The sequence below is a fragment of the Raphanus sativus genome, chromosome 6 (genome assembly GCF_000801105.2).
Source record: "Raphanus sativus cultivar WK10039 chromosome 6, ASM80110v3, whole genome shotgun sequence".
In the NCBI taxonomy this organism is placed as follows: Eukaryota; Viridiplantae; Streptophyta; class Magnoliopsida; order Brassicales; family Brassicaceae; genus Raphanus; species Raphanus sativus.
The window spans coordinates 46,785,417-46,795,815 of NC_079516.1; the positions used below are offsets into that span (position 1 = coordinate 46,785,417).

The 10,399-nt window shown below is 38.7% G+C and overlaps 2 protein-coding genes and 1 pseudogene across 2 annotated transcripts; all 3 read left to right on the forward strand.

Annotated features, from left to right (window-relative positions):
* The first annotated feature begins 336 nt into the window (after positions 1–336).
* LOC108808690 (F-box/kelch-repeat protein At4g38940-like) lies at positions 337–1,615 on the forward strand (annotated as a pseudogene).
* Positions 1,616–1,786: 171 nt separating this feature from the next.
* Positions 1,787–6,135, forward strand: LOC108808688 (F-box/kelch-repeat protein At4g38940-like). The gene is made up of 3 exons (XM_056987414.1): positions 1,787–1,819; positions 2,370–2,941; positions 5,640–6,135. Exons 1-3 carry the CDS (start codon positions 1,787–1,789, stop codon positions 6,133–6,135), a joined length of 1,101 nt encoding a protein of 366 aa, XP_056843394.1.
* A 1,393-nt stretch (positions 6,136–7,528) lies between these two features.
* On the forward strand, positions 7,529–8,716 carry LOC108808687 (F-box/kelch-repeat protein At4g38940-like). Its single transcript, XM_018580799.2, has one exon. The coding sequence runs from the start codon at positions 7,616–7,618 to the stop codon at positions 8,714–8,716; it is 1,101 nt and encodes a 366-aa protein (XP_018436301.2). The 5' UTR covers positions 7,529–7,615.
* Positions 8,717–10,399: the final 1,683 nt, after the last annotated feature.

Here is a 10,399-nt window from a genome sequence, read left to right on the forward strand (position 1 = left end):
TTTTGAATTCGATTTTTTTCCAAACTTTTTTCAAATTTTTATTTTGAAAATCCAAATAGTTTTATTGAAACTATTTTCAAATTTTTTTAAAAAAATATCTTAAATCACATCTCACATCTAATCTCAAATCTAGATTAGTTAACTTGTAAATGTAAATATTTATTTATCTCTTTAATGAAACTTATTTTGATAATTTTAACTATTAATAACTGTATTTGTGATAAAAAAAAAATTTATAGGGCCCATCATAAAAATATTCTCTATACTTTAGTGTCATATAATATAATTATTAGGAGAAGTCTTAATGAACTGTCGTCTCTAGTAGATTAGGGTAAATTAATTAGGCTGCGTGCTCTTTTCTAGAGATGACTTACAAAATTAAGAGAAAGAATGAGTCGCAAGCACCATCTCTTATTACGTCACTTCCGGTGGACGTCATCTTTGACATCTTAGCACGTGTTCCAAGGTGCCAGTATCCAAAACTCTCCCTCGTTTCCAAGCAATTCCGGTCACTTGTTGCTTCACCAGGGCTATACATAAGACGATCCTTATTAGGCTTCACCGAACACTGCTTATATGTTTTCCTCTATGACGACAAATCACGTGACCTAAGTTTGCATATTCTCCGCTGGAAAGCCAACGGCAAACGCCTCTTGGTGCTTATCCCTTCGGTTCCCGCTATGAATCCCGAGGCAAGATTTCTCGCTGTAGGCTCGAGCATTTATGTATTTGGTGGTGGGAGAAAAGATAAGACGAAAGATGGCGTGTTAAGAATTGACTGTAGATTTCACACTGTGGAACACCTCCCCAGAATGCCTGTGCGCATGTCTCATATAATCGCTGAGGTCGTCGATGGAAGAATCTACGTAATAGGAAAGGACTACAACGACTGGAAGCAGAGGAAGGTGATGGTGGTGTTCAATATAGAAGCACAAATGTGAGAGCCTGCGATGATAATACCAGACATAGGTCTAGGTGAGGATTGGGATGATTGTGTCGTGATGGCTGATAAGATGTACACGAGGGATTACCGTAAAGGCTTTGTTTACAGGCCAAAGGAGGGTAAATGGGAAAGGGAAGAGATGCTGAGTTCTAAGATGTGGAGTAAAGCGTGTGTCCTCGATGATGTATTGTACTATTTGGATAAGCTGGAGTTAAGAGCATATGATTCAAAGCAGAGGTGTTGGGGTGTGGTTAAAGGTTTGGAAAAATTGTTGCCCAAGACTTGTCGTTCAGATTCAGAAACATTAGTTCAGATAAGCACTGCGAGATACGGTGGGAGACTGGCTTTGTGTTTTTCTAAAGGAAAACCGTTTTATTCTAAAAGAATTTGGCAGGGCAGAATGATGAAGACATCGTGTGCCGAGATTTCGCTGGAAAGACAGTCAAGGAGGAGAGATTTGGGGTAAAGTTGAGTCATGTGATCGGCTTCTGATTGATAAGAATGTTATGGTGGGGAAACTGTTAGCTGTTCTGGTCTGATGCTCGAATTTGAGAATTCAAAAGAAAGTGGTAGATCTCAGCACTAAAGTTTATTTGTTTTGTTTTTTATTGTTTTGTCCAAATGAGTTTTCTATTTCGTTATCCTAAATGAACATAGTCGAGTTTGAGAATCCATATTTTTAAGACCTTTTTTGGTCTTCCAAGGAGAAACACTTGCAATTACAAAGAAGAAACTTGTGTGGACAAATCTGTCAGCCTGGTGTTTCTTATGCAATATTTGAGGAGTTTATCTTCTTCATCCTTTTTTTTGAATAAATTCTCACCTGAAGTAGATAGAGAAGAGATGAATTATGGAATCATTGTCATCTTCATCCTCGCAAGCAAATAAACTTTAGTGTTGATATCAACCACTCTCTTTTCCCTCCTCCCCGTGGCAACAAAACTTCAACTAATTTTTAATTTCAGCAGCAGAGGGTGAATTCTTTAGTTATTCTAGTGCATACATTCACTATATAAGATTGAATAGTTTCCACACCAGTTGGTCTGTCTGATAGATCCATTCAACAGAAAGGGATAGTATCTGCAAAATGACCAATGCTTATAATTACACCACCCTGTAAATAAAATATTTTGTAACTAAGGATTTATTTTTGAGAAGTGATTTGTCGTGTTTCCATAATCAAAGAAAAATAATGACATATTAACAATGGTGATATGACTTGAAACTAATTGTGATATAGACATTTACAATGATTATTTATAATTTTGTTAATTTTTTCTAAAATGGTAATAATTTATAAATAATCATTAATATAACGGAAAATTCTCCCTATTATTTTTAGTTTTCGACAACAAATAAAACACATACGGGAAAAATGACCAAAAGAGATCCCATTAAAAAGAAAAAGAATCATTATAGCCCTTAGAAAGAGATTGAGTCTCAAGCACCAGATCTGGTTACATCACTTCCCGATGGCGTCATGTTTGACATCTTAGCACGTGTTCCAAGGTACGAGTATCCAACACTCTCCCTCGTTTCCAAGCAGTTCCGATCACTAGTTGCTTCACCTGGTCTATACATAAGACGATCCGGCTTCACCGAACACTGCTTCTATGTTCTCCTCTATAACTACAAATCACATGATTACCGTTGGTACAGTCTGCGACGGAAAGCCAACGGCAAACGCCGCTTTGTCCTTGTCGACTCGCTTCCAGCTAAGAAGCTTGATGCAAGCATTCTCTCGGTAGGGTCGAGCATTTACGTGCTTGGTGGCGGGAGAGATGGCTTTTTAAGAATTGACTGTAGATTTCACACTGTGGAACACCTCCCCAACATGCCTTTGCACATGTCTCATAAAATTGCTGACGTCATCGATGGGAGAATCTACGTGATAGGAAACAACTACGACTCGATGAAGAAGAAGAAGGCGATGGTGGTGTTCAATACAGAAGCACAAATGTGGGAGCCTGGGATGATAAGACCAGACATAGATCTAGGTAAGACGTTGATAGACCCAAAATCGGGAAGGATGGCTTTGGCCAGGTGTTTTGGATATGAACCGAGAAGTCGAAGGAACTTCTGGAACTGGGATGGATTGAACGGATCGTCAAGAGGTGCGGAATGACTCTTGATATACCAACGATCTAAGGCTAACCACCAAAGAACGGATGTAGTGCGTTGGCTAACCACCAAATAACACACAAAGATGATTGGCTGACCACCAAATCAACAAGCCGGTTCAAACCGATGAACTAGCTAAAGAACTCTCTCTCACTCAGAGAAGAAGAACAAAAATAAACAACCAAATTGATCTGATTTTTATTCATCAAAAGGACTACATATTTATAGTAGATGTAGTCAAAGAAAGAAATAAATAAAGTGCTGAAAAAGATGTCTAGAAAATACAACATTTGACTAGATAATTATTAGAGAGTCAAAGTTGTAGAAATTGATGCAGTCTTGGTCAATGTTGCGGAAAATGATGAAGACTGGTCAAGATTGCGGATTCTGATGTAGACTGGTCAAGATTCGTCCAAGCGTCCAGGTTCATCCATGATGATCGGGTCCTTCGCGTAAGGAGAAGGACGCACGTGGGCTGGTCGAGCTGGTTGGCCGGTGATCTTCATGAACTGATGGTGAATCCTCGGTTTGGTCGAGCTGGTTGACAAGATCGCCACTTTGGTTCGTGTCCATGAACAAAAAAGAACGGTGCTCGATTTTGGTTCTATCATACTCTCCCTCTTCAAAAAGATTTGTCCTCAAATCTGGAACATTAAAAGGAAAAGGGGTATAAGCACAAGAGTCATAATCAATACATTGCTCACCTTGGGTTTGGTACGGCTCTTGAATGGACGAAGATCCTTCTTGATGACCACGGTTTTGCTCTCCACCTGACCCTTCCTTCGGTTCATGTTTATAGTCATCGAAAATTGGCAAAAGATCTTCTTTTTCTGGCTCGGTTTCAACTTTCTCCAAAGTCACCAACGATTTCTGTTTTTGGCACTTGTTGGCATAATGACCGACCCTATGGCATTTGAAACACCTGGTAGAAAGAGCTTTGCTTGTGGGTTTCACAGCTTTGCTTTTATCAGAAGACAACACATTAGTTTTCAAATCTGAATTTGAAAGAGAAGAAAGATTACTTTGCTGTTTTGGTGCAGGAGAAGTGTTGGTGTTTTCCTTCTTTTTGAGTTGTCGGACAGCATGAATTGCCTTATGCAACATCTTCTCCAAGCTGGCATAAGTATGAAGCTCTTTCTGATCAAGCATATCATAGTTGCTTCTCTTGGCTTTGGTGAAGGGACGATCACCACTTCTGACCCACTTCTCATCATCGGACCTGTTTTGTCTCTTCTTTTGTTTCTGCACAAAATCAAACCTATTAGCAGCAAACTGTTTCTTACTTCGAAAAATTAATTGCTCTTTTTCCGAAACAGTTTTAAAAGGAAAGAAGATATCATCTTGTAGTGGTTTTGATTTCTTGAGAAGTCCAAACATCCTGAAACACTTAACAAACGTTAGCACAAAAATATCCTCACACTCTCAAAGTGTTTAGCTCACGATTTTTAGGTGATCACTCAGAGTTCTTTCTACTGGTTCAAAGGATGATAGGCAGTCAAAATTCAGCAATCAAAAACCCAAAACAAACTTTGTGGAAAAAGAAAAGAAATGAAGATGAAGAGATTTTTTTTTGTTTTGTGTGGATCCGCCTTAACTGTCCTAAGGCTGGGTTTCTCTTCAGCCAGCAGGATTACTCTTCCACCACTCCAAGTGATTCAAGCCAATCTTTTACTTTTTTTCTTTTTTTTTTTTTTTTTTCTTTTTTTTTTTTCTTTTTTTCTGATTTTTTTTTTTTAAATGGCGATCACAAGGGAGTAAAGGAACAGCCCGGATCCAAAAAGAAATAAGAAATGATGAAGAGATGAGAAGGTGAAAAGAAGATAGAAAACAAACCAGCCAAAGTGGCTCTGATACCAAATGATAAGCCCAAAATCGGGAAGGATGGCTTTGGCCGGATGTTGGATATGAACCGAGAAGTCGAAGGAACTTCTGGAACTGGGATGGATTGAACGGATCGTCAAGAGGTGCGGAATGACTCTTGATATACCAACGATCTAAGGCTAACCACCAAAGAACGGATGTAGTGCGTTGGCTAACCACCAAATAACACACAAAGATGATTGGCTGACCACCAAATCAACAAGCCGGTTCACACCGATGAACTAGCTAAAGAACTCTCTCTCACACTTAGAGAAGAAACAAAAATAAACTCCAAAATGATCTGCTTTTTATTCATCAAAAGGACTACATATTTATAGTAGATGTAGTCAAAGAAAGAAATAAATAAAGTGCTGAAAAAGATGTCTAGAAAATACAACATTTGACTAGATAATTTATTAGAGAGTCAAAGTTGTAGAAATTGATGCAGTCTTGGTCAATGTTGCGGAAAATGATGAAGACTGGTCAAGATTGCGGATTCTGATGTAGACTGGTCAAGATTCGTCCAAGCGTCCAGGTTCATCCATGATGATCGGGTCCTTCGCGTAAGGAGAAGGACGCACGTGGGCTGGTCGAGCTGGTTGGCCGGTGATCTTCATGAACTGATGGTGAATCCTCGGTTTGGTCGAGCTGGTTGACAAGATCGCCACTTTGGTTCGTGTCCATGAACAAAAAAGAACGGTGCTCGATTTTGGTTCTATCAGACGTGGTCTAGTTGTGTCGCGATGGCTGAGAAGATGTACACAACGGATAATTCTAAGAGCTTTGTTTACAAGCCAAAGGAGGGTAAATGGGAAACAGAAGAGATGCTGAGTTCTAAGACGTGGGGGAGTAATGCGTGTGTTGTCGATGATGTATTGTACTATTTTGATAAGCTGGACTTAAGAGCATATGATTCAAAGCATAGGTGTTGGGGAGTGGTGAAAGGTTTGGAAAATTATTTGCCAATGACTATAAGGTCAGATTGGATAGGCACTGCGAACTACTGTGGGAAACTTGCTTTGTGTTTTTCTAAAGGATGGGGGCCTTATCCTAAAGGAAGAGGGTGGTGTAGAACAATGAAGATTTGGTGTGCTGAGATTTCGCTGGAAAGACGTCAAGGAGGACAAATTTGGGGTAAAGTTGAGTGGTGTGATCAGGTTCTGGTCGCTGATAATTTATTCGTGAAGAAATTTGTAACTGTTTTGGTCTGATGCAGGAACTCTTACTAGTGTAATTTGTGTTTGTTGACATTTTGATCTTCTTGACTTGGCCTCTCTGTTTTGTTCTCTGTTTCTGTCTTGTGTTTTATCATAACACAAGCTTACACTCACTCTCTTGACTCTCTCAGTCACGTTTTGTTTATGGTTGTAGAAAGAGAAGAGAGAACACTTTGATGTCTACATTTTTCTTTTTCTCCAAATCTTTTTTATTAGACTTGGATATTTTCTTACAACAACACACAACACACACTTATTGTAGTTGTACTCTAACTACTATACACATGACTACTTGCAACTCTAGACTCAACAAATCCCACTTGCACCTTACTTCTAGACTTGTTGCTTACAAGCAAACTTGCTTAAACCACTAAAACTCCTAACACCTATTACCAACTTAACTTAGTTAGCTTACATCTAACTAGTTACTTTTATTCTTCTTGTTGTGTAACGAAGTTACACAACCCACTGATCTTGACTTCTTGTTCATGTCGTCCACGTTGGATGCTTCTTCTTCTTCCACCGTTTCTTGCGCGCCAAGTCTTCTTCTTCTTCTCGTACATCTTCTCCTTTGTAGCTTCTCCTCTGCTACACTTTGTTGTTCTTCTTCTAAGTGACTCCTTGGTCACTTCTTCAATCTTCTTTTCTTTTGTGGCAAGCTTCCTTGCTTCCACTTCTTCTTCTCTCTTGATTCCACCTTCTTTTTGTGTGTTTGATCAAAGGTTCAATTCCAACAGTGTTTTTGTTTTTATTGTGTTTTGTCCAAATGACTGAATGAGTTTTCTTTTCATTATCTTAAATGAGCATAGTCAAAATTTGAGAATCTATATTGTTTAAAACCGTTTTTTTGTTCTTCAAGGAGAAACACCTGCAATTACAAAGAATAAACTTATGGACAAATATGTCATGACTGGTGTTTTCTAAGTAATAATTTAGGAGTTTATAAAGACAAGGTGAATGTCGACATCATTGTTATCTTCATCCTCGCTAGGACTACATCAAGATGGTGGTGATAAGGTGGAAAATCGACTTTGGTGAAGAGACCACCACTTTCTTTTCCATCCCTCCTCTTGGCTACAAAACTCCAACAATTTTTTTAACTTCAGCAATTGAGGGTGCAGAAACAAATTAGGCAAACACAAATTAAGTTTCTCAAGTAAATCTGTGAAAAAGTAAAGAAATCTATAAAAACGATGTAAAGCTATAAAGAATTAAGGAAATATGTGATAAAAGGAATCAAATCAGTTGACACTAATTAAAAAATCTGTCATAATTTACTAAATTTGTGGTAAGAAGAAAACAAATCTGTATATATGTGAACAAAAGTAAAGAAATCTTTTTTTTTTTTGATCAACAAAGAAAAGAAATCTATCAATAAAAACTAAAAAGTATGCTGTGTCATATTTTCTCTGATCCTTATAAGTTTAGAGTTGTGTCATATTTTCTCTAAGATTGGGTCATTGCTGATACAGAGATGACTTCCAAAACGAATGGAGAAAATGATCAATCCTCGCAACAATCTATAATCACGTCACTTCCCGAAGACATCGTGGTTGACATCTTAGCGCGTGTGCCAGTACGCGACTATCCAGCTCTCTCCCTCGTTTCAAAGCAGTTCCAATCACTTGTTACGTCAAATGAGATATACCTGAGAAGATCTTTGTTGAGGTGCACAGAGAACTGCCTGTATGTTGTACTCCACAGCAGTGAAATCCCTAACGAGCGCTTGTATATTCTTCGCCGTAATGCCAACGGCAACCGCTGCATGGTTCATATCTCTTCTCTTTTGGATTTGCCAAAGGAGGGTGAAAGCTTTGTCGCAGTGGGTTCGATGATATATGGGTTTGGTGTAACGGACAATGAAGGTTCGCCACTGTCATCGAGTGCGTTTACCATCGACTGCAGATCGCACACGGTGAAACCACTCCCCAAGATGCCTATACCCATGGCTAATACAGCTGCTGGCTTTCTAGACGGGAAAATTTACGTATTTGGACACTGCAGTATGATCTCAGAGGTGATGGTGGTGTTCAATACAGAAACACAAATGTGGGAGCCTGGTCACATAAAGCCAGACACTGCTTCACCAGCTGAGGCGTGGCATCATGGTTATATGGCTGTGATGGCTGGTAAGATATACACGAGGTATTTCATGAATAGATTTGTTTATGTGCCAAAGGAAGAAAAATGGGAAACGGACGAGGTGCTTAATTCAAAGGAGTGGGATCACCCTGTGTGCGTCCTTGATGACGTTCTGTATTACTTCTATAAGTCTTTAAACAGGTATGATCCAAAGGAGAGGCGCTGGGGAGTGGTTAAAGGTTTGGATGAGTTGATGGCTGAGATAGATCTCCTATTTTGGACAGATACCGTGCGGTTTGGTCGGAATCTGGCTTTGTATTTTTCAAAAGGAGGAGAAGAACAGATTTGTGAAACGACACAGAAGATTTGGTGTGCGGAGATTTCGCTTGGAAGACGTGAAGGAGGTGACATTTGGGGTAAAGTTGAGTGGTGTGATAATGTCTTAACTGTTGGGAAATTTTATTATATGAACTCTCTAAGTGTCATGGTTTAATTCATGAACTCTCCTTAAAATTTGTAGTGTGTTTTGTTTTATCTTTTTATATTTATTTCTCTATTTTCAGCTTCACCCGAATGTCCGGATGAGTTTTCTTTTCACTAACCAAATCGTTTCTTGTTCTTCCTTTATGGTTTCTGAAATTTTCTTTTTTAGTAGAAATATATTTAAGAAATCTTATTTATTTGCCATGATGTTTAGAATATACTTAACGGGCGAGGAAACTCAAATTAGATATCTCAAGTACAAAATATTTGACATCCCATGAAGCTGAATGTGTTAGAGCATTAATATTGCAGATCCTTTAGGGGTTTCTTTAGAAAAAGTAGTATTGAGGGGCCCACAAAATTATTAAAAACTGTGACAAAAGTTGCGAATGAAAAAACGATCTTGGTATGTTTCTGGACTGTTTGCAGGTCCCACAGACATGTGGCGACCCGCAATTAGTTCTCTTTTAATTTTCTTTTTAAAATAAGAGAAAACCAGAAAAAAAAATTTTTTTAAAGAAACTCAAAAACAGATTCAGCTATATTAATGCTCTTACAGTTATAAACAAAAACATAGGTTTTGACAAGACACATTTTCAGATGGTGACGTGTGGATTTTACCCACACCACCAATAGTACATGAAAAAACATAGAAAAACATTTTTTTTTTGATAAGTATGTGAATATCATTAGAAAATGAGAGAGTTTATTAATACAAAAAGTTTAAGCAGGCCAGTCTTCCTTTGCAAAAAAAAAAAAAAAAACAGAGGATGACTACAAATTTGATACATGATGCTGAAGATGATTTACTCATGCTTTAGCCACAGCCCCATAAGATTGTGAAACTTCTTACGGTCCTTCCTTGCAGTGATTGAGTTCCGAACGAGCCTGTCAATCTTCTTGAAAGTGACAGAGATAGGAGTGGATATAGAATTGTGCAGCCTGTTGTTTCTCTCCCACCATAGTGAGTAGATGGTCGCATGAGCAGCTAACCGTCGAAGAGTAATTGGACACACATTGTCTTTAAGGCCAACCCACTCAATGAAAGCAGTCCAAGTGTGAAACCGGACAGGGTTGTATCCTAACCGCTTAAGGATTAGCAGCCAAAGTTGCTCGCTGAACTCGCAACGCAAAAACAGTTTTGGTTTATTTTTAGAACCAACATTTGTCTTTTCAAAAGAGTTTCATCTTCTTCTCTTTTCTTTTTGGTTTGTTTGATAATTCTTTTTTTTTTTGGTCTAAATGTTAAGATTTATACCACTTTTTTGAGTTTACATTGTTGTGAAACACAACTTATTACAAAAAAGAGAAAGGAAAAAAGAGAGAGGAGCAAAGAGAGAGCAATCTAGACGGAGACGAGATTGCTAAAATAGATGGAGACGAGAGGAATATCGACATCATTGTCATCTTCATCCTCACAAGCCACCACTGCATCAAGATGGCGACGGTAAGGAGGCAACTCCACTTTAGCGATATCCCGAGCCAGATCCACCACTTTCTTATATCCATCCTCTCTTTATGCCTCGGGAACATACTATTGAACAGAACATAGCTTCCACAAGAGATGCTGTACGCGTTCAGTCCTTTGTCTTCTAGCCACTGCAACACCTCATGCAGAGTTGCGTTTCCTTTTAGAACCCATCTGTCCCAAACTGTCCAAGCCATGTCGCGGAACCGGTTCAGCCATGGAGAA